General features: G+C 50.0%; 4 protein-coding genes across 10 annotated transcripts; 1 reads left to right on the plus strand and 3 right to left on the minus strand.

Annotated features, from left to right (window-relative positions):
- Positions 1-1,716: 1,716 nt before the first annotated feature.
- Positions 1,717-4,266, minus strand: LOC117835024 (uncharacterized). Its single transcript, XM_034714371.2, has one exon. The coding sequence runs from the start codon at positions 3,478-3,480 to the stop codon at positions 1,948-1,950; it is 1,533 nt and encodes a 510-aa protein (XP_034570262.1). The 5' UTR covers positions 3,481-4,266; the 3' UTR covers positions 1,717-1,947.
- A 2,479-nt stretch (positions 4,267-6,745) lies between these two features.
- LOC117836044 (uncharacterized) lies at positions 6,746-9,828 on the plus strand. Of its 6 annotated transcripts, none has more exons than XM_034715402.2 (7): positions 6,746-7,001; positions 7,199-7,271; positions 7,406-7,511; positions 7,617-8,225; positions 8,307-8,447; positions 8,549-8,674; positions 8,764-9,828. In XM_034715402.2, exons 3-7 carry the CDS (start codon positions 7,449-7,451, stop codon positions 9,568-9,570), a joined length of 1,746 nt encoding a protein of 581 aa, XP_034571293.1. In that variant the 5' UTR covers positions 6,746-7,001; positions 7,199-7,271; positions 7,406-7,448; the 3' UTR covers positions 9,571-9,828. The 6 variants fall into 6 exon arrangements, with proteins under 6 accessions (XP_034571293.1, XP_034571294.1, XP_034571291.1 ...); XM_034715400.2 differs by having other exon boundaries at positions 6,748-7,001; positions 7,367-7,511; XM_034715398.2 differs by having other exon boundaries at positions 6,750-7,001; positions 7,362-7,511.
- A 3,061-nt stretch (positions 9,829-12,889) lies between these two features.
- LOC117836319 (homeobox-leucine zipper protein HAT4) lies at positions 12,890-15,225 on the minus strand. Of its 2 annotated transcripts, none has more exons than XM_034715723.2 (4): positions 14,652-15,225; positions 14,118-14,515; positions 13,596-13,675; positions 12,890-13,479 (listed from the first exon to the last, which is right to left on the minus strand). In XM_034715723.2, exons 1-4 carry the CDS (start codon positions 14,869-14,871, stop codon positions 13,119-13,121), a joined length of 1,059 nt encoding a protein of 352 aa, XP_034571614.1. In that variant the 5' UTR covers positions 14,872-15,225; the 3' UTR covers positions 12,890-13,118. The 2 variants fall into 2 exon arrangements, with proteins under 2 accessions (XP_034571614.1, XP_034571615.1); XM_034715724.2 differs by having other exon boundaries at positions 14,133-14,515; positions 14,652-15,220.
- A 6,285-nt stretch (positions 15,226-21,510) lies between these two features.
- LOC117836056 (U-box domain-containing protein 35) lies at positions 21,511-27,699 on the minus strand. Its single transcript, XM_034715417.2, has 12 exons — positions 27,299-27,699; positions 26,522-26,748; positions 26,315-26,433; positions 25,918-26,039; positions 25,645-25,841; positions 25,090-25,346; positions 24,711-24,821; positions 24,335-24,448; positions 24,037-24,138; positions 23,532-23,954; positions 22,512-23,267; positions 21,511-22,205 (listed from the first exon to the last, which is right to left on the minus strand). Exons 2-12 carry the CDS (start codon positions 26,718-26,720, stop codon positions 22,005-22,007), a joined length of 2,601 nt encoding a protein of 866 aa, XP_034571308.1. The 5' UTR covers positions 26,721-26,748; positions 27,299-27,699; the 3' UTR covers positions 21,511-22,004.
- Between the last annotated feature and the right edge of the window lie 287 nt (positions 27,700-27,986).

Consider the following 27,986-nt stretch of genomic DNA (forward strand, 5'->3'; position numbering starts at 1 on the left):
TTGGCATGCAAAGAACCTAGGTCCCAAGAACCTAAGGAGGTGGCCGCCACCGTCTACACTGAACTAATGCTCAAGACGAGCACCACTCTGGTACTTCGTTCACTGAAGATCCTGGAACACTTGAGGAGGCTGGTATCGGGTATCCAATGAATGACCACCCGCATGTGACAGTTGTGAAACTCATCTGCACCGCCACCATACCTTCATTTTCGGCTCGTGATTTCCAGAGAATTTTGTCGGTTGTGTCTCTCCAGATGGGTAGTATTGCCTGTACTATACGCCAGATGGGGCTCTTTGTGTCTGTCCAAATCGTACAAAACCTGGGTGTCAAGCAGATGATAGAACTCCTCCTACAGTCCTACGCTATGGGCCCTGAGCAGATGATAGATTCTACAATAGTTTCCATGTTTGTAAGACTTTTGCTTGAGAAAATAGTGTCTACCAATTCGCCTAGCTTTCAGTGTCTGTGCACGTAGACTGTCGGGTAGAGTATCAAACGCCATGCCTGTTGGGAATAACATTTAGCCTTAGCCTTTTCAGTAGCTGTGCACAGAACTGAAGTTACTTGCAAAGGTTGCATAACTGAAAACTTCCATTACCTGTAATTATTCTCTTCCAGGCGCTTTTCGCAGAAAAGGATAGACATTTGCGTGGCACTGATGAGTTTTTTTATATCCTTTTTCTTGAAACGAACATATGGCACTGATGAAGTTCGCTAGTACAGTAGCGCATGTTTCTAAATAAACTCGCTTGATCTTTCTACCAAGTTCTCTTTCTGCTTTTAGAAATAACATTGTGCAATCAACAAAAGGAATGTGTGTGAGATGCCCCGCACTCGATTTCATGCTTTGATCACCATCTTATACTCCCTTGTGCAATCAACAAAATGTGAGATGCCCCGTAACAGCAAAACCATCGGCAACAAAAAAAGAACAGATAAAGGCATAATGGATCACATTGGTGAAGGCTACGAAGTGGGATAGAAATGGACAGCAGAGCCCATTAGAAGTTTAGAACGAAGAGAATAACACGCAGTGGTAACATATTGCATTACCTACTGCACCCTATCAGTTTTTTGAAAGCCGAAACATCCACTGTTCTATTCTGCCATCTTCCATCTGAAATTACTAGCCCCCTCAGACAATCCGACAGAAGCAACGCTTCTGGCCCAATACGGCCCAGTAATCCACATTAAGACCCAAGTTACCTTTTTTTTTTCTATTTTTCTATAATTTTTGTTTCAGATTTTATTGGCTTCTTTTTTAATATATATTTGCGGTTGCATTCCCTTATTGTACTCAATAACGTAACATACTTTATTCAACAATTCTTCAAACATATATTTCAGTAATTTGGATATCAACATTTTTTGTCCAAAAAAATTGTTAAAGCAACACATAAACTCAACATCTTGATGTTGAAATACTAGAAATGACAAAGAGTATTAATCCTAAACTAGCCTGTGAAAGCGCATCGGTTGACAACTTGTTCATCAGCTAATTTGAGATGGTATATTCTCTTGTTACTACCAGATCAATTGCAAAAGTTACTCTCTTTGTTTGAAACAAATTATAGGATGTTTTAGCTTCATAGATATTATTATGCATCCAGACATATAGTATATCTAAGTGCATAATAAAGTGTATAAATCGTCAAAACGATCTATAATTTGGAACGGAGGGAATAGTGTTTTAGGTCGCTTGAGGCAAAAACAAATGCCTGATCCGCCAGCCACCAAGAAATTGGTTGCCGAAGTCGATCGATATCTTGGCCAGAAAATACAATCATGACTTGCATGAACACCCCCATTCATCCCCTACGTGAATGTTTACAAGTGGTTCCAGGCAACTATCATATGCCGCTAGCATCCTTTTATCTATGAAATCTGGACGATCCAGCTACGTATAACTAAAACGAAAACAAACGGCCATCATCAGCCAGCGAGCTCTACTTGCCGTGGCGCTTGACGCCGCGCGGCCCCGCGGACTTCTTTATGGACTCGATTCTCTGCCGCCTGATCTGCTCCCTGAACCTGGCGATGAATTCCTCCGCCTTCTTGTCCACCTCGTTCTCGTCTACCTCCGGCGTCGACTCCCTCGGCGAGTTGGTCCTCGTCGAGCACCCGCCGACGTCGTCGTCGTCGTCGCTGCTCTCGGTGTCGTCCGAGGAGACTGCCACCCCGCCCAAGATCGGATCGCTCACTGATCTCTCGTACTGGAACCTGGGAATGGACTGGTAGGCTCTGTAACCATACGACTCCTCTAATCCGTGCACGCCCAGCGCGTCACGGTCATTGCCGGCGTCGTCAGGCAGTTCTTGGCTTTGACCTTGGAATGGTGCGGGCTCCCTTGCCCTGATCGTTCTCACCGACTTGCCAACTGAAGCCGAGGAGGAGGAGCCGCCGCCGCCGCCGTCGAAAGAGTTTCTTGGCTTTGCCATCGAGGAGTTGTTGTTGCTATTGTAAGCAGAGTTGCTGAAGATGCTCGTGTCGGGCGAGTAGTGGTCTTCCCCTCGGCCTCTCATGCTGTGGTCCTGCAACTCCTCCTTGAAGCTCTTCGCCACCGCCGTCCGGCGCTCTACCGCCGGGTGGTAACCATGGACAAGGAACGGCGGCGGAGGCGGAGGCGGTGCCGGCGGTGGCGAGGAGATGGAGGAAGAAGACCTGTACGGGCTCCTCCGCTTGGCGTAGTATTCCTCCTCGCTGGCCTTGGCTAGCGTTTCCCTAGCCAAGGACGACGCCGGGGAGAGCCTCCTGGGAGACGGCGAGGGACTCGGCGACGCGGGCCGCCCCGCGTCGAGCCTCCCGGACCGCGACCTCCACGGGATCGGCGAAGGCAGCACGGTCTCTCCGCCGCTCGCCGCAGGGTCCTGAGAGCCCCGGCGCGGACGCGCGCGCGGCGTCTCGCCACCGCCGCCCGCGCTGGCGTCCTGCGCCGGCTGCGGCTTCAGCGCCCGGACGGGCAGCGACAGCGGCGCCTGCGCGTGCCCACTCCGCCCGCCGCCGCCGTTGGACACGACGACCACGGGGTCCTTGGGCCGGTGCAGCGCGCTCCAAGACCTCATCTTCTCTCTGCCGCCGCCGCCGCCGCCACCGCCGCCGGGTGGACTGTCCGGCAGCTCCTCGTCTTCATCGTCGTCGTCGAACGGCGCGATCGAGTCCCTGAACATCCGCCACGCGTACCGCGCGTCCGCCTTGGCCGCCTCCGGCCCCGCTGCAGCATCCTTCTCCGCGGCGGCGAACCCCGCGCGCCCATCGTCGGCGCTGTTCTTGCGGCTGAATAGGCCGTACGAGACGGCGATCCCGACGAACAGCAGGTGCAGCAGCTCGCAGGCCTTCGCGAGGAACGCCTGGCCGGCTCCCCCCGCCCCGGCCTCGGGCGCCGCCGGGAGGAGCGGCAGCAGCGCGACGCAGAGCGCGAGCACGGCCGCCCTGAACGGGAAGCTCTGCAGCACCGAGGCGGCCTGCTGCTGCGCTGCCATCGATTGGATCAAGGGAGAGAGAAAAAAAAGGGGGAAGGAGAGAGAGGCGCACGCCGTGACGACGCGCTCTTTTAAGCTTTTCTCTTTGCCGCCGCGCGATCGCCTCGCTTTACTCCCCCTGGCTCTTCGTCGCGGTGGTGCCCGGCGTGTGCGGCGGTCGATGCTCTGCTCCCTCGCGCCAAATAAAGTTGAGCTCCGCTTTTATCAGCGATGTATCCAATTCCTCCCTCCCTCTCTCGCTCGCTCGCTGGCTTTTCGCCCACTGATGCTGCGTACTGATGCTGCTGTCACCGTGTATGGATCGGGCTGGGCGTGGTCGTGGTATCTTTTTTGCTTGTTCTGTTGAGAAGGGGGGAGATGGAAGAATTGCTTAGCGGGGAAGGGAGGAATTTGAAGGCGGGGAGAAAGGGGGGATAGATATAGACTCCGAGGTAGGACTACTACTGGACTAGGGAGCTGCATGCCTGCATGCATATGCGTGGATGTCAAGCGTGATGGTGAAGCTGCTGGTGTCGTCTTCTGAAATTCTGATGCCACACGAGAATAATCTATCTACCGGCGCTTCCATTCAAAATTGTTCGTGGATGTTACGCGAACGAATAAGTGGCTGGAGTAGTAGATGGTAAATGATCCAGTGGTTAAGTGGTACCGCCCACCTCCATGTGTTACCTGGCTGATGATGAATCCCTGACGACGTGCTTGCACAACTGAAAAAGTAGATTACGACGGCTGAGGGACCAAGTGGCAGAGTTCGCTGAAAACCATTTCTCTTTCATTCCAATCAGAAATTAGAAAGGGCCTGGTGTTTTGGACCAGCTGGTAACAGTAAGGCCCATGTTCATATAGGCCGTGACAACAAGTTGGGGATGCTAATCGATCGAGATAGTCAGAGTAAGATGTCTAGCTCAAGGGATATATATGGTGCTTATCATCCATTAGGGCACAGTCTCTTCACTGAAGCTGCTCTTGCTTGAGTACCAGGCCCATGGCGAGCGTGAGCATTCTAATTGGATAAGATCTCTACTCCACAGGTCACCGTGCATGTTTTATTTAAAAAGAAAAGAGAAGGCCAATACGTAAAGCATGCACGCCCAGCACATTGGTGTTGGTGGCTGGCCACTGCGCTGGTAGTGATCACATCAGTAGAACTGAGCCACGGGCCGGGAGGCGGGAACAGCGGATATGGTGGACGCGGCTCCAGATCAGAATGGTCGCATACATACACGATACGACGTGATGTGGATTCCCCCTCCCCCTCCCTCTCCCTCTCCCTCTCTCTGCTTTTGGGTCGCGTACGCTAGCTACAGAGCTTTCCCCGCTCATGTCGCACCATGCATGTGGGATCGCATGTATGGATCGATCGATGCCGCCGATCAGAAAACCCCCCGCTCCTCGCCCCCACGCGCGCACTTTTGCTGGCCCCGTTGATCTCGCCGAGTTGAGCACGGGAATGGGATGCCCATGCGGCCGTGCTTCCTCCTTTTGCCTGGTCGGGCCACCGGTCTGCTCCTCCTTTCCCATGGTTTGAACCTAAGAATTACTTGTGTTCAGAAAAAGAACATGGGAATTATGCCCGTTTGCCCAAGTCTCACGCACGCCGACTCTGAAGGTTCGTTTCGTTGTTGAATACGGTGTGTTGCAAGAGAGAATCGAAATCCTAGTGTGCTTGCTTCACCTTGTACTTCATGCACTGATCCATGCAACCAATGGTCGTTGAACAAGTGCGACTCCTTTTTATCCATCTGGTAAACTGGATTCAATTTTGTCAGCAGAGTGTCGACCGACTACTGAACTCTGAAAACACATTGAGATTCAGATATCACTTAACAAAACCTTGCTGCTGAAAGTTTCTAGTTGCCTAGTTTTTTTTTTAAAAAAAATAAGGCTGCCAACTTTTGAGTCCCTTATCGCATCGGAATCAGATGTGTGCCACGTCCGACGCTGGTCAGCGAATCCTGAACCTAAAGCGTAAGCATGCAGCTAACTAATAAACTACCAAAAGCTAAAGCAAAGCGGGCGCGATTAGAGCCGACACAAGCTTATCCCAGCGGCTTAAAGAAACAGCAGAGGGATTAATCACCTAAGCATGCCCATAAGCTGAGAATCAGTTCGTGTCACCAACACACGTTCGAGTGTGGAGTAGCGATCTTCTTGCTCAATGGAAATGGTGTATAGGCTAATAGGCAGTGTGATTCCGAGGGAGCAGAGAGCACAGCAGAGGTTCAGTTTGCTAGTGATTACGCGCGCAGGGCCATTAGCGGCGGGACGGCGGTGTGGTTGCTGGAGTAGATGGCGTCCGATCAACGCGAACAATCTGATGGTAGGATAATTTAACAGGTTGCAGAAAACGGAAAAGTCAGTCGGCGCCACTGCATCAGCAGCTGATGGGACGAGTCGGATTCACCCAGCCACCCACCCACCCATTGCCTTTCTGCAGGCCAATGCAGACGCAACCTTATTCTCCACATCGCTGATTTTTCTTCTAATTTTCGGAAGGTCATGTCCTCCTGTTTGCCACTACGAGGTACGTCTAATGGAAACCAAAAGACTTGTGATTTTCTTTGGATTTTATTCCTGAAGTTACTGCACGATTTGATTTGTCTTCGGTTGGGCCCAGAGTGGCCTTTACGCCTGGTTGGGCCGGAACTCCTATGGGCTGACCGAAAAAAAAAATAAAACAAAGGCTCGCCGGGAACCTGAGCGGCTGATCCTCCCCGTGTAATGTCCATCGCCCGGTTCACTACTGCCTCGCCGTCACCGGCGATCACTCGCCCAACGAGTATAGAACTTTGTTAAGGAGGAGGATGATTAGCTTGGCTGGTTTCTCCGTTTGGCTAACGATGCTGCTATGCTATGCATCAGCTGGATTACCACTGTATCGAACAGGAATCAGGAGGTGTTTGGTTCCACGAACTAAAGTTTAGTCCGTGTCACATCGAATGCTTAGATACTAATTAGGAGGACTAAATATGAGCTAATTACAAAACCAATTGCATAGATGGATGCTAATTCACAAGATAAATCTATTAAGTCTAATTAGTCCATGATTTGAAGTAAATATGCACTAATCATGAATTAATTAGGCTTAATAGATTCGTCTCGCGAATTAGCCTCCGTCTGTGCAATTGATTTTGTAATTAGTCTATATTTAATACTACTAATATCTAAATATCCGATGTGATAATGACTAAATTTTAGTTGGTGGAACCAAATAGCTGCTAAGGCAAGATTCTTCGGCGATGAGGGCCGCGAGAGTAACGTCCAAATGAGTGACAACTGGTGCCTGGCACGTAGTGCCGGCTCACCAGGTGCGAGGGGACACGGGACTGATCAACTGCCACGATGGCGCGAACACCTAGGCTGCTGTACACGCCGTGGACTGCAATGTGGTCATCCCTTCCCCTCACTCACTCAGTCCATCGCCGCCTGGAGATCCTCTGCCAGTCTCTCCGAGTCCGATCTTCGTCGGCGCCGTCCTCCCCTGTATCCTTTCTCCTCAAATACTCCCCTGCAGGATTCCGGTATGCTTTCCCTGCCTACTGATTTGATCGGAAACGCATTCCGTGGTGGTTTTCTCATTGGAAGTTTTAGATTAAGGAAAATCCGGCCTCAGTCATTCACAAGTGAATGCTTACAGCCATTTCTCGTTGGAAGTTGGGGTACTGATGTATTAGGAACTGCACATATAGAGTATCTCAGTTTGTGTGTTTGCCTTCAGGGAGATTTTGCTTTGATGAGGAAGAAGCAACGGAAGGCATCAGGCCCTGATATCCCACCATCAAAGCATTAAGGTTACTGAATCTCTTTATGTTCTTTTCACGTTACATTGATCGGTCGTTGTGTGGGTGGAATAGTTAAAGAGTTTCATTTCTTTGTTTTAGGCTAGATCTCGAGTCCAGGACAAGTTGTGACAAGCAGATTTCAGGTCACTTGTTGCTGCAATCACAGTTCTGAAGAGGGAGACGGAGATGGGCAGGGCTGGTTTCAAAAGGAAATGCAGGTCAAGCAACCGCAATGCACAGGCCGACAAGGTGATGAAAACCCTTAACTGTGTTTTCCCAATCACCTGCACAGCATTTTATCCTTTCTTGTCAGTTAGTACATATGAATTCAGTGACACATTGGCATGCATGCAGGAGCCACGGAACCGTGCATCACCCATCAGAATCGTGAGGCTGTACCCTCACCTCACTCCGGATCAGCGCAAAATGATTGAGGATGCCGGCTTCGGAGGCCTCCTGAAGATCGGCTGCCCGACATTCCCTTTGGGGTTCTGCGGTTGGCTCCTCCGGCGATTCGACACCGACTACTGCGAGCTAGTGATCAAGGGCCGGGGAAGGATCCCGGTCACCAGCGACAGCGTGCATAGGGTGCTGGGCATCCCGAACGGCGGGGGCGATGTCAAGTATGGATTGGATGAGGATGCCATGGCCTTCATGTCCGACAAGTTGGATGCTTCAGGAAAGTACTGGCCTACCGTCAGTAGCATAGAAAATTCCCTCAAGCAGATGAAGTCCGCAGACGAGCATTTCCTCCGGACGTTCATGGTGCTTGTGATCTCAAGCTTCCTCTGCCCGACTACTAGTCTAAGAATCAGCCCCCGGTGCTTCCCGCCGTTGGTGGATATCAAGTCGATCAGGGAGCTGAATTGGTGCAAGTTTGTTGTGGAGCAACTCAGGAAGTCTGTCCGTGCATTTGCCCGAAAGGGAAAGAACAGTGTACCAGGCTGCCTTTTCTACCTTGTGGTGAGCATTCTTTGCAACAATTGTTCTTGGGAAAAAAATCCATTTCTCATCTCTGATACAGTTTTACCAATTTTGCTGTAGATTCTATATCTGGATTCACTTGATACCCGTGACATGCAAATTCCCCATGGAACACCGCGGATTTCTGCATGGAACAAGAAGCTTGTAAACAAAGTCCTTGAGATGGACATGAAGGACAATGGCTCCTTTGGAAAATGCCTTGTAAGTTTTTCTATACCAGTCTTCATCTGAAATGGCAGTGTATTTCTATCTGTTATGAAGTTATGATCCTACTCTGCATTTGCTTCGAACATTACGTGCAGTTGAAGAAGAGAGCTCCTGATAGCATCAGCTCTAGGGGTGCATCAGGCGCATCTGCCATCCTGGGAGGCGTCCCAGAAATAGCAAATTTTGTGTCAGCAAATGTCGCGGCTGGGTACAATGCACAGGTGTCTTCTTGTAGCTACATGTAACCGCATCATCATTTTCTTGGAGCTCTGTATTGAGTTTGTGTTTTGGCACATGTTTTGGCCTGCAGAAGAAAGAGGTTTTAAGCAATGCAGTAGGCAAGCTTTGTGCAAGTATCACAAATGCTCTCTCAAAGTTCATGCATGAGGTCTCTGCACTCGAAGTCACCTGCGGAGAAGTCACCAGGGATCGTAGTCCTGCCCTTGTAGAAAATAACAATGTTAACAATGTGGAGGAGAATGCCAGCCGAGATGAGGAAGACGTGCTCCCAGAAGATAGTTCTGAGCTGCCAACCGAGGATACGGAAGACACATCGGCTGACGAGTACGAGGATCAAAGTTCCGTGGATGGAAGTAGCAGGGACGACGACTCTGAGGATGATCCTGACTGGGAACAAGACGAGCTCAATAGCAGCAAGCAGAAACGTGTTAGAACTGAGCCTGGAGATGGAGCGGCCAAATCTGAAAAAGGGACAGGCGAAGGTTCAGGACATGATTCAGACACTCCAAAGGGCAATCAAGAGACAGGGAATGGGCGCACTGATGATCACGCAAATCTTAAAAAGCGAACGTTGGCCTGTGTCGATGGGGGTACGTCCGAAGCAAGGAGCGCACGCCAGAAAACCGGTGAAAAAAGTGGTGTTGCTGTGGAGAAAACGGCAGTTCAGACCCCCAGCAGCCCGCTTCATGGTGGAGGAAGACCGTGCAATTCTGGCCCGAGGCTTTGTGATGATGGGAGAACCTTCAAGGTGAAGGAGGAGATGGAGAAGACGCCTGTCATTGATTTGTGTACCCCGACGAGCTCAGAGAGCGACTGTGCTGTCCTTAAGACTGCAGATCCTTCTTCTCCTGTTGATGGCCCCAAAAGGGCGTCATGACTCGCAACTCAGTAGTTGAAACTTGAAATGGCCAAACATGCGTTCTTCCTTAGTGAAATGCAGTTGGTAGCTGGTTAAAGGTTCAGGCAGATGCAGGTTACTTTATGTGTTGTAAAAATTCGGAATAAATTGACCTGTTCTATTTCTAGATGCACGTGGATTTCCAAACTCGACTATGCTACAGAAAGAAACCTGAACTGTAGATTTAGCTGATCAAGTAGTCATTTTCATTTCTGAGAAGATCATGTTCCCTGCTCCTCTCCTGTCTCCTCCCACACCGGAGTGCAGGTCTGGCCTGATGCCTTGCCGAACAACAATGACTCTGAACTTTCACTGAACAATTGAGGAAGAAGGATATAAGATGAATAAAATCAACCATATTTGGCCATGACACAGACGGGTAAAGAGATTAGCAATGAATTAAGATAAAGTGAACAGAACAATTACAGCAGTTGTAATGTGCCGTCACCATCTGTTATTTGCCTCTTTCTGCCTATTGCGTATTGCCTACACAGAAAAGGCCTGTGGAAGAAAAGGGAGAGACGGGAGAAATTAGAAGAGCAAGTTTAGGCTCAGTATGTAATACTCCATCAGTCCCTCTACTTAAAAAAAAAGGCGTGGTTTGATCTGGTGTGATCTCCAATGCTAAATTTTGACTGTTAACATCTTTTATGGGACTATGATAGAGTTCATTGCTACAGCAACCACATCATATGTAAGTAGTGTAAAACGTGCATATGACACAATTCATGACTGTAAAACGTGAATTCAGTAGCTGTTTCTAGTCAGACGCCGCCAACGAAGACGCGGAAGAGCCGAAGAGGTGACGACGGCCAAGAGAAATATGATGTGGCCTAGCCTTCTGTGGCCATGAAGCCTCTCCGGTCAATACCCACGGAACATGCGACGGCCGACCAGCCCGCTCTGGCGATGTGCTAACCCAAACTTTAATGATGAAAGTCCTTACTGTTGTTTCCCTGCATTCAGATGGTCTCGGTTCTTCGCAGATGTCAGCAATTCAACTTCTCAGTCAGGGCTGCGAAGTGCGAACACATCTTCAGAGCTCTAGAAACTGTCCTGGATACAGCAACTTCAGCCCAGAATTTGGACCGTGTTCGTTCAGTTTAATCTGAATCAGTGAACCAGGATATAGTCCGGGCAGAAGAGTTCAGTCTGAATTTCCTGGAGTCAAAAAGGAGGTGTGGTGGCGAAGCGTCGAAACCAACTACCGAATATCCCTGACGAGAAACTGGGGCCAATGAACCATGACAAGCTATTTACAAATAAGAAAGCTTTCCAGTTTGCTACAAGTGTTCAGTTTCCATCGATGTGCAGCGTGAGCACTGCTCTGAGTATCGCACCGAATCCGGCCACATGCAAGACAGAATGAATCTTCAAACAGATTTGACTTGTAATAGTAGTTGCGGCACAGGATCAGGATCAGAACCACAGGCCCACAGCACACAGCCACTGCCGGGTCCACTGCAAAACTGAACAATGATGTGGATTATGCTGAACAATTGCAGCAACACTCTATCTCTGTTGTGTCTGTCTCTGTCCACATTTTCCTCTGCTCCAGAAAAGGTCTGAGAAGGAAAAGGGAGAAATGAGCAAATGAAAAAAAAAATGCAGACGGGTCCCCAACGCAGTAGCAGTAGTAGTACAATGATTAGGCATTTAGCAGTAACCACCACTCCACAGCCTTTCTAACCAGGAGCTTTGTGCAGGCAACACAATGACCATACAAAGGACTTGCACAGGACAATTGAACTAGCACTAAACTACCATGATTACCTACCTATTCAGCTTAGAAACCTTCAACGCGGGAAAAGGTTCAGTGGAGTGGCCGCAAAAGCAGGCAGGCAGGGGAGCAAGGTGTCCCGGGGCCAGCGTTTTCTAATCAGAACCCAGACGCCAGCTCCCCACCGTCAGCTTGGCTTGGATGCAGCTCTGGCTCCCGGGGTTTAAGCTGAGGCAGTCCGCGTGGGCTCCCCGGGTCAACACCGATCGTCTTCGTCTCTCTCACTCACGGTCACGGCCTCATCCCATTATCTTAAACAATGCATGATCACTGACACGCATCTCTGTCTGGAAATGGCAAATGATTAGGGCACGGCGGGCAGCAGGACAAGGTGGGGGCGGGTGAGTGGTGGATACGCGTGTGCAGGGGGGCGCCTTGTCTTAGTGCCTCCGCGCACGGGGAGGGGGTGGGTTTAGGCCATTCTCAATAACAGTTTCGAGTATAGCAAATGAGATGCTATGTAGGTAATTATAATGATATGATACTCTATTTATGAGGTAAGAGAAGAAATTAGTTTAATATACTCCCTCCGTATAGGAAAAGGAAGTCGTTTTGGACAGCGACACGGTCTCCAAAGCATTACTTTGACTCCTTATTTTTATAAAAATGATATATGTATATTTTTATGAAAGTATTTTTCAAGACAAATCTATTTATATGGCTTTCACATTTCCAAACTCAACAACTTAAAAGTTATTCATGATTTATATTCCCAATGTTTGACCTAAACCTTGTCCAAAACGACTTTCTTTTCCTATACGGAGGGAGTAATGGGGATGAAAGCATGCTTACACGGTTTCCAAAATACTTATATCTTGCATGTAACCCTAGAAACAACAAAGACGAAACAATACATTGTATGAGGTATTTTATCCATGAACTAAATGCATTCTTATTGGAGAATATACTCGGCTCGCTGAAACTGACCGGAAGAAGTTCGTCGCTGAAAACGTATCCTGCCGGCCCATTTCAGACGGCGCCACCCGACTGCTTTCCTTGCCTGCCTGGTTATTCAGCGGCACGTGAATTCTGCCGCGCTGCGTGCGTGCGAGCGGTGACAACCAGGGGAATTCGCGCTGTTTTTCTTCGCATCTCGTGGTCTGGTGGATGGCACCAACCTTTCACGCTTTCACCTCCGTTCTTGTTGGGTTGGAGCGGGCGAGCGGCTACTTGTCAAGAATGCTTCAACGATAAGAACACGGCGAGGAAAAGCAGGGAAATTTCCTCATCGGACTCCAACATCAACATCAGAAACTTCAGACTTTAATGCAACACAATGGGGAAAAAAAATACTAGCTGACTGATAATCCCTCTTGACGATTTTTTAGAACATAATCATTGCTCTAATCCAATGATTGCGTAGAGGTTGGAATTTCTGAGATGTTGTGGAACCGGAAAGCCATCTTTAAGCAATGTGCTCCGAGTTTGAACAAGCAAAACACATCAACAACCGACATCATAGGCAGAGGTCTCACTCGCCTCGAGAGGGATGGTATGGTACCCAAGTAGACACAGAGATTAAACAAAAGCACATGAGCACGTACATCCGCAAAGTACTAAAACCATTTGCATCACTTGAGTACAAGAAACAGAACATTGTCTACTTTGAGCAAATAAAACAGTGCCAAAAAAAAAGATTATAGGACTAAAAGCTAAACTGTGGGTATAAGGCAAATCCAACCCTATAGTAATTAGCAAGCACATCGCATGCCATATTAGTATTACTAGTAGTGATGACTAACCAAAACTACCAACTTTTTTTTTCTACAACCACCGGTCCACCGCTGTTGGGGTGTTCGGGGCGCGCGTCTGCGTCGATGATCATGCCGTCGACGAACACGGGGCGCACGGGGACGGGGCCCCAGGGCCCCGTGGGCGCGGCGGGACGGGCCGCGCGGCCGGCCTCGTCGGCGGTGGCGAGGCGCTCGCAGGAGGGGCACATGGTGAGCGTGGTGGGCGGCGGCATGCGCGCGTACTGGTGCGGCGCGACGAGCTTGAGCGCGCGCAGCTCCGCCACCTCCCGCTGCAGCCGCCGGTTCTCCTCCGTCAGCGTCTCGCAGCAGCGCTTCAGGAACTCGCAGTCCACCTCCGTCTGCTTCAGCTTCGTCCTGCTCAATTTGATCATCGGTTGGTTAGCCAATAGCCATGAATGAATGGGATGGTTAAAGAGATGGAATTATCAGGTTAATAATAATTATGGGGCTTTAACTATTGGGCTATTTACCTGGCTCTGCGGTTCTGGAACCAGACCTCGACCTGGCGCGGCTTCAGGTTCAGCTGCTTCGCCAGCGCCGCCTTCTGCTTCTGAGAAAGAGACGATACAAGAAAAGTCCGTTAGATTTTTTGAGATTTTCGCGACGTCTCGAGAGTTGAAGATTAATCGGTGTTGGAATTCTGAAAATGATCAGGAGCCGAGAGTGATTGCATGGTACTCCTTCCGTCCCGTAAAAATGCAATCCTAACTTTTGAAAAAAAATTTGCATCGTTGCATTCCTAGAAAATAGATCTAACTACCTACCTAATTAAATGATGTGTATGCTAAAACTTACCGCATGAGTGTTACAAAAGAGTGCAATTCTAGAAAATAGATTCAACTACCTACCAAATTAAATGATCAGATTTAATTTATATGCCAAAATTTGCTGCACGTTACCAATCGAACGGAGATATCAGAATCTTTTCGGGCCACCGCTAATCCATCCTATAATTGCACGCCACCGCTAATCTATCCTATAATTGCACTTACGGGGAGAGTACGTACGGGGTTGAGGGTGTTGTGCTCCTTGAAGCTCTCCTCGAGGACGGCGGCCTGGTCCTTGGACAGGCGGAGCTTCTTGCGGGACCCGCCGCCGGCGCCACTGTCCTCGTCGTCGCTGGCGCCGCCGGCCCTCGGGGTGTGGTCGCCCTCTAGGTCCCCGCTCCTCGTCGCCGCGGGCCGCTTCCCGCTGAGGCTGGACAGCGTGCTGTTGGGAGACGACGCGGCGGGCTCCTCGTCCTCGCTGCAGCAGCCCCTCCGGCTCTCCCCGGCGGCCGGCGCCCGGTTCACGTCGATCCCCCGCAGGAACGGCATCTCGTGGCCGTGGCACGCCGCCGCCACTGCCGGCTGCTGCTGCAGCTTCCTCTCCATAGATCGATCCACCATCCCTGCATGCATGCACGCCCGATCTCAGTCAAAAACTCGATCAGAACCATAAACGCCACTCAACCGGTGTCGCTGGATCGGAGACACGACGCATGCATGTGTTGTTATCTGCTCCAAAAATAGCAGTGCGGTGCTCACCGGAGGAGGGAGAGAAGAAGAGACCGGCGCCGCCGTTCCACCACTGCGGCTGCGGCGGCACCGGCGGCGCGGGGTGGGAGGAGATGGGCGCGACGCTGATGGCTCGCTGCTGCTGCGGCGGCGGTGCCGCGGTGGCGATGCTCAGGCTGAGGCTGAGCCCGAGCCCGAGACCGCCGTGGCCGTGCTGCTCCCGATCCCTCGCATTAACCGCCATCTCCATCGATGTCTACTCGGAACTTGGGTTCCCTTCCCCGGGAAACCGGGTGGTGCTTGCAGTCTTTGCAGAGAGAGAGACGGTGGATGGATCAATCGCCGTCGGTGTGGTGTGTGGCAATGAGGAGGGAGGGGGGGTAGAGAGGGCGTTGCTTTTAAAGAGCACAGGAGAGAGAATGAGAGAGATCATTAGTGGAGTGATGATGCCGTAAATCAAAAGTGATATTTTTGTGGGGTGGAGTAAAGGTCAAAATATCATAATAGTCGGAGTGAGGGAAGGGAAAAGAAAACGAAGACGAGGTGAAGTGCTCGTATATTGCTGTGATGATGAGGTGTTGGCAGGCGCGTCACCCTCGCCGGCGCAGCCCAATCATCAGCTGAGAGCCTGGCCGTGGCCGTGGCTGTGGGGGTCCAGAGGCACGCCGCGCGCGGTGGCGCCTCTTTTGACTTGTCCCCGGTTCGGGGTATCACCACGGATGCCGCCGCGATGGCGTTCGGCGCGGCCGAGTCCTGCACGCGGGGCGGGGGGAGCTCCGCAACCGTACGGGCCCGGGCATCGCGTGCGACCGGGTCACCGGTGCCGCCAGGATCCCGGCGCTGCTGCCATCTGGAATTCTTTCGACCTCGGTGCGTCGCACGCTCTCCTCTTTTCTTTCCACAAAAGTTCCCATGTTTTTTTTTTCATTGCTCACTTGGAGGCTGCAGCGAAAGAGCAACTCGTATTTGCCCTTCTCCATCCAAAGAAAAGAAAGAGGTGAATGAATTTTGTGCCGCAGTGTCGCCGTGAAGTGAGTCGCGCTGTCACGGGAGTGAGGGGCGGGGGGGGGGGGGGGGGGGGGGGGGGGGGTGTTGATGTCGCGGCGGGCGCGGTGACATGAATGCGATGGAATTGGTGAGGGCAGGAGACGCACGCACGCACGGACACGGCATGGACGTGATTGGGCCGCGAGTCGTGGGGCAATTATTAGGTGTGCCCCGGTGGACGCCCGTGTCCGGAGCCCCGGACGCATGCCGACGCCGCGCGGCCTCGTCGGCCATCACGCTGTCCCCTGCCGCCCAACCGGCACCAGCGCACCCCCCTCCCCCGATTGTCTGCCCCGCCCCGCCCTAGCTGCCCCCACCCACGCCACGCTGCTGCTGCTGCTTCCTTTCAACGCCCCCATGGCCGGATGGCCGGTGCCGATGTGCAGCAGTGTGATGGGATGCCTGGCCGGGGAAGGCGCGGGACCCCGCGGCCAGTTTATCCCGGCAGCGGCGCGGCACCAGCACAGCAGGGCCTGTGATCGCCTGTTGCGGATGTGCCTTTTCTTTTCACCTTTTTTACTGTGCTGACCGTAGACGGGGCCTGTTGCCTTGCCCCTAGCCCCCTATCATCATCATCATCATCGCCTCAATCATGAACCGGAATGAGTTCATGATTGGGTCTCCCTCCGCAGTCGGCACGGCCCACGCTTGATGATTGCTGGCCTTCCCTCGCTGGTAGGAGTATTTTCCCCCTTTCTTTCACGAACAGAAAGGGGTCAAAATAAAAAAAGGAGCAAGCGGCCATGCGTGCAGGCTTGATCATTCCACTCCAAGGTTCTCCGACGGGCAAAGCCGAGCCGAGAGAGCATGATGCATGAGCCGACTAGTCGAGCGCCGGATGAGCTCGAGCCGCACGCAACCAGATTCTACGAGCCAGAGCTGGTGCTACGTCTAGTAGACTACTACTCCTAGGTGGATAGGCCGAGAGCCACCGAGGCAGACAGCATCACGTGGAGCGGGGCGGGAAAGAGGGAGGGAGACCGGGGCCGGGGTCACGTGGACGCGCCCGCCTCGCCGGCCCCGCCGCGCGCCACGTCGGAGCGCACCGAGAGGGAGAGCCCCTCGGCCCCCACGCGCGCCTGCCTGCCCCGCGCGACCCCGACAGCGCCCACCATCCCCAATCATTGACATTCCTCGCCTCATCCAACTCAACTCGCAGATGATGATGATGGGATCAGCGGCTTTTAGGTTTTCTCTCCTCCGCTTTACTATGTTTTCTTTTTTCCCTTCAAGATACTCCCTCGGTTTATCCCAGTGCACATAAAGATTCAAACTTGGCTATCTTTAACCAATAAATATTTATTTTTATGTTGTAAACTTGAATTGCTTCAATAATTATAAATTTATAATCATAAATAATATAATATAAGATAAATTAATGATCACGTCGTTTTGGAATATAATCTGATCTGAATCCTACCAGCCGAAATATCCTGAACCGTAATTTTTTTTCTCACGTACGCGTTTATCCAAAAAGCAAAAGTTAAAAAAATATGTCAAGGTACATAAGTGACATAAATCTAATCACGTTTAAATAATTTCAGGCTGCGTAGATTTTGAAGTCCTTAGAATCGTTGTGAAAAAAGATCATAACGGCCTCGTTAATTTTGTAGTCTTTTTTAAGTCCTGTTTGGTATGATTTCAACTCTGGGTGGAACTGCTCCACTCATAGGCCCTGTTTGGCATGGCTCCAACTCTGGGTGGAGCTGCTCCACTCCAGAACTCCACATGGAGCCAGCTCCGCTCCAAAACTCCAGAACAAAAATAGGGTGTTTGGCTAGATGGGTGCTCTTAGCTCCAAAAAAGATCGATTTCAGTGTGGATTGCCGTTGTTGCCCCCCAATTAAGGCCCCACTTGTCATCCTCTCTATCCTATCTTCTTTTTCCCCTTTTTCCACTGCACTGTGCCGCACACGGGAGACCCTCCACGGGCAGCGGGGTGGGCGGCGACGGGCGGAGCTCTGGCGGCGAGTGGGGCTCGGGAGAATAGACGGGCGACGGGCGTCGCCGGGCGGCGGGGCCGGCCGGCCACGGGGGGGGGGGGGGGGGGGGGGCTCTGGCGGCGAGTGGGGCTCAGGAGAATAGAAGGGAGAATAGAATGAAACGTTTTTTTGTGTAACCAGTGGCATTGGTGGGTAATTACCCACCAACTCCACGAGGAGGTTCAAAAGAGATGTTTCTGGAGTAGCAAAAGAGGTGCTCCAAAACTCCACCTCCATTTGCACTACAGCTCCATGGAGTTGGCAACTCCATGGAGTTTTGGAGTTGGGGTGTTTGGCTGAATTTTTTGATGGAGTTGCTGGAGTTTAGGAGTGGAGCCGTGCCAAACAGGGCCATAACTTTAGGTAGAGCTAGCTTCAGGTGGAGTTGGAGCGGTCTAGATGGGGTGTTTGGCCAAAAGAGTGCTCTCAACTCAAAAAAAGACCGATTTCAGTGTGGATTGCCATTGTCACCCCCCAATTCAGGCCCCACTTGTCATCCTCTCTATCCCCATCTTCTTCTTCCTCAGTTCTGGAATCCTCCTTATCGACGGCGCGATGATCTCTAGGGACACCAGAATGCGATCCTCCTCCTTGTCGATGGCGTAGAGGACGAAGCGCACGTCCACCACCGCCCGGACGGGATGCGACTGGAGGGTGTTGGCCAGACGCAGCACCGCGCGCCGCTCGTACGCGCGCCTACTTCTCCACTGTGCCGCCTGGGCAAGACCAACGACGACACCTACTACCGCCTGGTGTTGCTGGCGGACTCGCTCCGGGGCAAGGCGCGGTGCGACGCGTACCACGGGGGTTGGGCGGAAAACTGGAAAAAAAAATAACCTGTTGACGGTGGTGGGGCACTGTTGACGGCGGCCAGGCGGTTGTTTACGGGGGCGGGGCGCTGTTGACAGTGGCGGGGCTCAGGCGGTCGGCGGGGCTCGGGCGGCCGGCGGCGGTCGGCGGGGCTAGGTGGCCGGGAGGGGCTAGGCGGTCGGTGGGGTTAGGTGGCTGGGAGGGGCTCCGGCGGCCAGGCTCGATAGCGGGCGCCGGTGTGGGTGGCGGCGAGGGAAACCGAGCACCGCCGGTGCTCCGGCGCAGAGGAGTTGCACGCGTGAGGAAACAGGTGCGGGAGGAGAGATGGGGCGCGGAGGGAGTCTCAGGAGGAAAAGAACGAATTGTTTTTTTAACCAGTGGCATTGGTTGGTAATTACCCACCAACTCCACAAGAAGGTTCAAAAAGGGTGGTTTTGGAGTTGCAAAAGATATGCGCCAAAACTCCACCCTCATTTGAACTTTAGCTCCATAGAGTCAGCAGCTCCATGAAGTTTTGGAGCTGGGGTGTTTTGCTGGAATTTTTATTGAAGTTGTGGAGTGGAACCTTACTAGAATCGTTGGGGAACACGAGATCACAACGGCCTCATTCAGTAGGCCGTGCTCACATGCATCGCAGGCATCAGAGTGGTTGCGCTGCCATTGCCACTGTAGTGAGTCCAGCACACACATCACCACGCATCAAGGACGACGCTGCATGTGTGTGACCCGTGTATCCCTCGCGCCAATTATTGGCTCCCGCCTGGTGATGAATTGATGATCACCATGCCCCCGAGCGCGGCCACCGGCAATTGGGCGAGCGAAGCGACGAATCGCGCAAAACGACACGTGCACCGTGCGTCCGGCCGCGAGGGTTTAGTCGCAGGGATACGCTCATGTGTGCCCCCCCGGATTATGCTCCGCTTTGTCGCTGTCTGCCCTTAGGTACGGTCCAACAAAGATATAGTATATCCAGATATACGTGTTCAAATGAAAAGTCCTTTGTCATCTAAGGAATTTTTTTGGAAATCATTATCTGTTTTTGTGCCGGAAAGTGATGAACTGATTCGTGCATGCACCCTGTACGTCCCAATAATGTGGTTTGGTGGATCGGAATCGGATCATCCATCCATCCATGCCGCCTCCAGGGTTCAGATGCCATGCGTGCATGCGGCTACGTGTTGGTCTGATCAGGATCGGCGCAACAACCACCACCCTAGCTAGCTACCACTTGCCGCCCACACGCGCTACGACTTGGAGGATCCACCTTCACGCATAATTCTGCTAGATTAGGACCTGCAGTACAGTACATACGTACCATCCACGGCAGTCGGCAGCACACAGGTGTACACGCGTAGTGTAGACCCGTCCGTCGCCACAGATCATCTCGCGAGCGGAATAAAGAAGCCGAGATGTGGATCACATCAACGCGTTCCAGAATCTAGATACGCTGCATGTGTGTGTTACCAGCTTCTCGCTCGAGCGACTACGCCGCCGGCAGGGGCCACGTCTCGCGCGGACGTCGCGCGCCGCTGCTCTGCATGCAGCGCCCCGCGCCGCCACGTACGCGCGCGCATTATTATTCGATCGCGCGCATTCCATGCGTGAATATGATCGAGTAATGATAGATCTGACGGACGGACGAATCCAATCAGTTAGGCTCGACTGGTCAGCTAGGCTGGGGCGACGTGGACGCCCCGTTACGTCGCCCCGGCGAGGATAGGGGGCACGGCGACAGCCCTTAGGTCCAAGTCCAACCTCGCACGCAGCACGCACGTGCACGTGGCAACCGCGCGCTGACCGTGCGCAATCATTTTTTATTTATAGATATGATTACGAATCTAGCTCTATGCTGTTTGGATACTTTTAAACTTTAGAGGCTAAAAGTTGCTAAACTTTAGTTTGGTTCTATAAGCTAAACATCATTTATTATGTTGAACAATGATCTGTTTGCCTCTAATCATTGCTACCCCTCCCTCTTCTCCACCCCCTTACCTCTTCACCTCACCCTGCACCGCTCCTCTCCTCTCGCGGCAGCAGTGCCGCTGCTTCCCTGCTCTCCTCCAGCCCCAGGTCAACGTCGGCCGTTGCTCCTCCACCGGCCTCTGTCCAAATCGCAGCCGCTATGTTGCTCCGCCGTCCTCCATTCCAAATCGCCGATCACGGAGTGAATCAGGTCGCTGCCGCCGCAAGCGTTGCCGACGGCCAGATCCGGTGCACATAGTTAGCCGGTGGCAGGGATGGCGCCGGCGTCGAGAGGCCACGCGAGTGAGGAGGCCTGCTTAGCGACAGCATATGACATCAGCTGGTAGCGCAGGCCACCGGCGCTCAGCGCCGCCAGCGACCGTCGCGGAGGTCCGCCGGCGCCCGGCGCGGAGGAAGGGGAGCGGCCGACAGCACCTGGTGCGGAGGACGTGTGGATGGGTGGGTGCGACGGTGGCGGCGGCGATGGTAATGGGTGCGATGGCGGCAATGGTAATGGGTGCGACGGGAGGGTGCGATGGGGGAATGGTGCGCATCAGACAAGCAATAATGAGGGGTAAAGGGTGTCCAACTTCAAGTTTAGCAAGATTTAGCAACCAAAAAGTTGCTAAAGGGCTAAAGTTTAGTAACCATAGTTTAGCAAAGTTTAGCAAGGATGCTTGGCAAATTTGTTGCTAAAAATTGCTAAATTTTAGATGCTAAAGTTTAGTCAGGAGTACAAAACACCCATAGTGTATGTCAGTACGTTAATTTAGGATTCTGGGATTTGATGATCTCTTGCTACTGCATTTATTGTATGGTAGCACCAGCCACCGGAAACACGCTGCCGGCCCAAAAACAACACAACTGCAATGTGGGTCAGGTGATGTCTAAGCTACTGCATTTATTGGGCTATACAGAATGGCATCAACAGGCCCAAGAAGAAAACTGCACGTCTGCACCTACATTCCTCCGGTGAGATGACCACCACAAAGACAAACTCGATCAGGATCCATCAGTCAAACAAATGACCCCTAAACGCGCCCTTCACGGATCACACATGCATGTTACTTTGTCATTTCTGAACTATCTGCTCAATAATAATCTCAGCATTAAGAACCACAATTACCGTAATTTCGGGAAAAAATTGCAGCACTAATCCAGAACAAAACTGTGTGCATCTTACTGGTACCAGACAGCAGACCCAGAGCCAGACAAGCTGGGAATCTCTAATCTCAGCCATTGCAAAAGTAATACAAGAGACAGTATCGTGGGGAATTTTCACTACTTTTCAGAGGTATATGAACCAACCCTGGAGAAATTGGAATATAGCGTTACTAGAATTCCCCCTAACAAAATCCGGTAAAGATCCATGTGATACTCGGCAGATTAAGAACTATAATTTGGTCTGAAGAAGAGGTAACCTTCAAAATTTATCCTAGGTATCATCGAGGAGATGCTGCAAAACTGCTACTTACAGAGAGCCCACGCCGCCACAGTATCTACAGTATATGGAGGTTACCAAGACAAACCTGTACAGCATTAGCTTCTAGCCTTCTAGTGCAGTATCCATGGGTAGTTAAGTTCAGTCAGTGAGCCCACCAGCTCCTGCTTCTCCCTTCCAACTATTAATCGCGCATAGCAGAGCATGATTGGGCACCAAGTTCTTGTCAGGAAGCCGTGTCTTTGTCAACGGAGACACATCATTCTCATGTAGCCACATCTCAATAGCAACCCGCTCATATGAGTACCCATCAGATGCAATGCATGGATCCTGCATTACCCTCTGCAGAGCAAAAAACATACAAAGTTTCACGGCACATCATTCAAGTAAAATGGAGTCAGCAAACTAGTAACTTAATATCGGACTGGCTGTAAGTCTCACTATAGTTTAACTTTGCATCAGGTACACCATAACATTCTTCAAATTCTAGAATACATCAACTTAGTTTCAATTTTCAATCAGAAACACTATAATATTCTTCAAAATTTAAAATGGTTGAGCGGCCTTTCATGAACATAACAAACTAGATGTCTAAACATGTCCTTGATGCAATTAGGTATGATAGAAATGATGCAATGCAACAAATACCTTGAGTATAGGGCAGACAAAATGGCTTGGTGGTGCAGTTGGGACTTGCTGCACTGAGTCACATGCAGTTGTGGCAATATTGTTCAGCCGCTCTAAAACTACAAGAACATTAGACTTCAGGTCAGGTCGATCCTTGCTTCGCATTTCCAAACAACTTAGCCCAAGCTGAGCTAGTTCATATGCTGCTTTTACAGGCCATTTTCCTGCACGCTGGTCCAGGATGTCAACAAGGCGACGCTGTGCCACTGCTCTCTCAACAGTGTCTGCTAGCCCCATTGGTGATTTTGCAGTCAGCAGCTGCAAGAACACCATGCCCAAGGCGTATACATCAGATTTTGCTGAAACTTGACCTGACCTTTGATACTCTGGGTCCATGTAAAACAGTGTACCAACTAGATCTGTGTCCTTGCGAATTGTGTGTGTTGATGAGGCATCCCTTAAAGGAAGCAAAGTTGCAATGCCTGCATCACCAATTTTGCTAGTGAAATTGCTGTCAAGGAGTATATTTGCAGGCTTGAGGTCACGGTGGATAATTGGCTTTGGTTTCGAGCTGTGTAGGTAGATAAGTGCCAATGCTATTTCCCAAGCAATACGAAAACGGTGGTACCATGGGAGTGGGGATGTGCCTCCTTTGCACTGTAACCGATCCTCAAGGCTGCCATTCTCCATGTACTCATACACCAAGCAGGCTCTATCCAGACAGGCACCTAGCAGTAGCAACAAATGGCGATGACGGGTCTTACCCAAAACCTCAAGCTGCACAAGAGAGTGCATCCTATAAGAATTTCATAGAGATAACATGAACCAACATGAGATAAGAACAAGGCATCTGGTTTGCATATTCATGGACTTGATTGTAATTTCAATACAGCACAATGACCTAGCATAGTAGCATGTTGGGTTCTAGCATAGGAGTATATTTGCAGACCTTATCTTTAATTTTTAATGTTAGTACAGACATTTAGTTGCTGATACCATTATGATATTGGCACTTAAACATCGTAATGATGCAGGAAATACCTCCCGTTCGAAATGTTTGGTAATGCGGCTGTCATCAGATTTGAGTACTTTTATGGCCACGGTTGTTTGGTGGATTTTGCCCTTGTACACTGTGCCGTTAGCTCCTGATCCAAGTGCCTCTGAAAATGATGATGTAGCAGACTCCATCTCTTCCCATGTAAAAATTATGTGCGACTTGCCTCCAAATTCAAGAAGTTTCTCCAGCTTTTGTATATTATCAGCCTCCCTTGACGCCCTAAGCTGAAAATACTGTTTTTTCAATGCCTCTTCCTTTGCAAGTTCCTTCACATGCCTGGCTTGCGCCTCTACAGCGTACCGCTGCTCCCTCTCTTTACGTGCTGCCTCAATGGCAGTGTTGATCCTGGAGTGGACCTCCACCAGCCGAGCTTCCTCTTGAGCACGTTTTTGAATTAAGTCAATCATCTAACATAAGTTGAAGACATGTAAGATGATGTGAATTTGGAAAGTAATAGCTGCTATTGAAGAACACTGCCTCTAAACCTACTTGCTGAGAAGCGCTGGTAGACTCATCATGAACGAGTTTGCACACTCCTTGCATATGTCCTAGTTTAATCCTGAGCTTTTCACGCTCAAAATTGGCATTATCCTGTGTTGGGAAAAATGAACTATGGAAGCTCAGAAATATATTAGCAAAACCTGACCTAACTTGCCTAGTAAAGAAGTTTAAATAGATCAGATAAATGATTAAACCAAGTGCAATTTTTTATCGAACCACAAGAAACTACAAGTCAATTTTCGAGACCAAAAATATAAAGGATTCTGAAGAATATTGCATGACCAACCTTGTCCTCTGAAAGCATCAATTCCTGCAGAGCATTGCTTACGGTTGTAGCTTTGTCAGTGGTGGGCAAGTTACTAGATCCAGATATTTTATTGGTAGCACAAGGAGTGTTTGCCTAGTTAAGAAATTTGAATAGATTAGATACATGAAGTCATTCAAGTGTTAAATCTGATGAATTAAAGGAAATTGCAAACATTTGAGAAGACAAAAAGCTTGTAGAAATAAGGTAAATACTGTACAAATGTTGGCAAAATGTGATTGCACAGCAGCTTTAGTACAGACAACATAGATATCTCAAACCGATTCTCATGTACATTCAGCCTCATATATAAGTAGATCACTAAAAGGTGCAGTGTGAAGATGATTGTGCGACTAACCTTGTCTTCCGAAAGCATCAACTCCTGCAGTGCACTCTTTACGCTTGAATCTTTGTCCAAGACAGGCAAATTAGTAGGTGCAGAAATATGACCAGCACAAGGAGTGCTTGCCTAGTTAAGTATTAAGAGATCAGAATATCAGATAAGTGATGCAACAGAAGTGCTATATTTTTCAAATTACAGGAAATTACAGAGGTCAATTTAGGAAGCAAGAAGAAAGGGTAAGTAGCGCACATGTTGCAATATGTGATTGCGGATCTGCTTTAGTACAGACAACTAATTGGAGGAGATATAGAGGTCTGACATGGATTCTCATGAACGATAATTCAACCTCATAATGCAGTAAGATGAGAAATTTGAAGAAAACTGCATGACTAACCTTGTCCTCTGAGCGCATCAATTCCTGTAGTGCTCTGCTCACAGTTGGACTTTTGTCTGAGATCGGCAAGTTACTAGATTCAGTGATCTGATCAGTACCACAAGGACTGCCACTTTGATCTTTATCAACAATAGATGTCAAAGCACTTCCAGTGAGATATTCTTGTAAAGAGCGTGGCCGATTATGATCTGCAGAGGAGGAATTGTCCAGATTTCCCCCAGGCAAGTTGGGTCGGGAAATTCTGGAAGGTGTAATATCTGCATGGGATGAAAAGGATAAATTTCTTGGACCGGTTTGTGCTGAACCAAATGATCTCCATTCCTTTCTCATTGATATCCAAAGGGCCAACAGTACACCATTTAGATCACAAAAAGGAAATTAGGTGCTCCAAACTTCACGAGTACAAATGTAGCAAACATGCTTTCTATATCAGCTTCACGAGTACAAGGAAAGTCCGCACAACTACTCTGGTCGGTAAAATAGAGCAAATAAATCAAGTTGGAGTCCTTTATCATGCTATCCTGGCAACACATCGGAAATTTCCAGAGACTTTACCTGATACTGATGACTTATCATCTGAATAAAGCTCGCTGTTAGAACTCTCATTGACCTGGAATATCTCAGAACTGTTGTCACCTTCTGATCCAGGAGAATAAACCGTGGACAAGCCACCTTTTGAAACAGAATACACCATACAAAAGCTTGGAACACTCTTGCATATTCGAGAGGATGTCCTAGTGCCCTTGGATTTCCTAAGCCATTTTCATCGAATTAGCACCTTTTTCATGTATAGTTCATAATCAGTTATTACGGAGCAGTTTTGAGTACCTCATAAAGTTCCCCTTAGAAGAGACACCAACAACAAGCTTGTGGATTTGGCATGCTGAGACAACACCAGAAATAGTTTCCGCCACATCATCACCCTTGACAACCAATACTTCTGCTTCAACCTGAATACCAAGGTATCACATATGTAAAGCAGGTTGTTCAAAAATTCGAAGTATTATTGCTGGCTGAAGCTCTTTCCTGTTTCGATAAATTTATCCGAAATGCTTGAAAAAACCATACTGAACACGATTAATTAATTCAAATGGTGCGCCCAATTATTCTTACCCATTCGAGTTATTTTATTTATCTCATTCTTTTTATTCAGTTTGAGTGTGCACTTGAGAATATAAAATTTCATAAAGAACAAGAAATGCTGTCTTGTGTAGCAGCCTCAGACCTTTCCATTGCACATGTTCTTGTACATAAGGAGCATATTTTGGGCCTCACATTCAACTTCCTTTTCGTATGCACTGGCAATGTCATCCCTCACTTGATCAACAGGAACATAGTTGCCCACTACAAAATACCAAGCAAAATTATAGTACCAATAAGATTTGCAACTGCAAGTGAATGTGCATATGGGAATTGAAGAATGTTTACTTACACTGGGTTGGGACAAGTGTGACCATTTGCCGGACATGAATGAGCATGAACCTTGTCCTCTCTCTGGCACCAAAGTTTTTCAGAGCCCATTTCACTGCATACTTGCTGGACTTGGAGCTACTCACGGCCAACCCAATAGTGATAGGTGGATCACTAGATGGCGATGATTCAGTGACCTCAGCTTCTTCTTGGGTGGCCATGGCTACCTGTATTCCTTGTACAAGAGCCCTACAGCGAGGAACACTGCATGATCAACAACCTAAACAACAAGACCCTGAGTCCAGAAATTGTATGACCCACTTGCTGTGATATAAAATGAAACATAATAAGTAAGAAATTGCTGTAAACAATTGTTCAGAAACTGCAAGGGAAGATGCCGCTAACACCATGGGATACCACGTCTATCTGCAATGTAGAAAAAAAAATCATCGCAGCCAAATCGGATGGCAAACCCTGAGAACATCACATCCGGAGGCAGCAGGAAATGAGACAACCCAGGCACACGGGTGCAGAAGCACACGCCCGCGGACAAGCTCAAGTACACGCACGGACGCATAACAACGAGCGCGCAGCCGCACGCACACGAACAAGCGCAACCACCCACGCGCTGCTCGCGCGCGCACACAGCAAGTTAGCAAGTCTCGCAGATGAACGGGGATCAAAACGGAGGCGGGCTCAACACCCGCACGCATTCGCGTTTCATCCACTACCTCTACTTGGGGGAAAAGTGGAAAACCAAAATCGGAATGGGGGATTCGATCGGGGACACAAACCCTACCTTCTCCGCTGTCGTCTCAAACTCCCGCGACGGAGATGGCGTGGCTTATCCCGAATCGAGCCGCCGCTCGCCGCCTCGCCACCGCCACCGCCACCAAGCAGGAGCAGCAGGAGGCGGAACTCCAGAAGCGGAATCAACCAAAACCCCCGTCCGTGTGGGAGGGGAAAGAAAAAGCACGAGGCAGTGGGTCCGTCGCACTGCCTATATGGGCCCAGACCAACTGCGTTGGACGCTGATTTTTAGTGGGCTCCGTCCCATGTAGTTTGTTTTGGCCCAGTAGCACACCCACAAGCCCAGCCTAGAAAGAGATTGGATGCACGCCGGCAGAGCGGTGGCGCCGGTCGTCAGAGATGGCCGGCGGGAGTCCAGACCGCACCTCCCCGTGACGGACGACGTCGCATGCTCCGGCCAGCCTCGATCCAGGTCGCGCAAATCTTCCCGGAGGTTGGGATCCTGCTCCGCTTTCTCCGTCGAGATTCCCCGCGAGGTCCTCGTTCGATGGATGACAGGTAGGGATGCAAGTTATATCTATTTTGGTTGGATGTGATATAAAAGGATAGCATACGAGAACATGTATAATGTAATAATAAATAGTTACTATACATATAACTAACAATTTAAATTTAAATATTTATTAAAAATAAATAAACTACAATCATCAATCAACACTCCCACATGTACGAGGAGT

The sequence above is a fragment of the Setaria viridis genome, chromosome 9 (genome assembly GCF_005286985.2).
Source record: "Setaria viridis chromosome 9, Setaria_viridis_v4.0, whole genome shotgun sequence".
Classification (NCBI taxonomy): domain Eukaryota; kingdom Viridiplantae; phylum Streptophyta; class Magnoliopsida; order Poales; family Poaceae; genus Setaria; species Setaria viridis.

Excerpts from the sequence above, each read along its gene's own strand:
- LOC117835024 (XM_034714371.2), bottom strand. The coding sequence starts at position 3,480 with ATGGCAGCGCAGCAGCAGGCCGCCTCGGTGCTGCAGAGCTTCCCGTTC.
- LOC117836044 (XM_034715403.2), top strand. The coding sequence starts at position 7,449 with ATGGGCAGGGCTGGTTTCAAAAGGAAATGCAGGTCAAGCAACCGCAAT. Across the intron at positions 7,512-7,616 it reads GCAATGCACAGGCCGACAAG|GAGCCACGGAACCGTGCATC; the intron begins GTGATGAAAACC and ends GCATGCATGCAG. Across the intron at positions 8,448-8,548 it reads GCTCCTTTGGAAAATGCCTT|TTGAAGAAGAGAGCTCCTGA; the intron begins GTAAGTTTTTCT and ends CATTACGTGCAG.
- LOC117836319 (XM_034715723.2), bottom strand. The coding sequence starts at position 14,871 with ATGGAGATGGCGGTTAATGCGAGGGATCGGGAGCAGCACGGCCACGGC. Across the intron at positions 14,516-14,651 it reads CTTCTTCTCTCCCTCCTCCG|GGATGGTGGATCGATCTATG; the intron begins GTGAGCACCGCA and ends GCATGCATGCAG. Across the intron at positions 13,480-13,595 it reads TTCCAGAACCGCAGAGCCAG|GACGAAGCTGAAGCAGACGG; the intron begins GTAAATAGCCCA and ends CAAATTGAGCAG.
- LOC117836056 (XM_034715417.2), bottom strand. The coding sequence starts at position 26,720 with ATGGCCACCCAAGAAGAAGCTGAGGTCACTGAATCATCGCCATCTAGT. Across the intron at positions 26,434-26,521 it reads CACACTTGTCCCAACCCAGT|TGGGCAACTATGTTCCTGTT; the intron begins GTAAGTAAACAT and ends GGTATTTTGTAG. Across the intron at positions 24,449-24,710 it reads TGATGCTTTCGGAAGACAAG|GCAAACACTCCTTGTGCTAC; the intron begins GTTAGTCGCACA and ends TTTCTTAACTAG.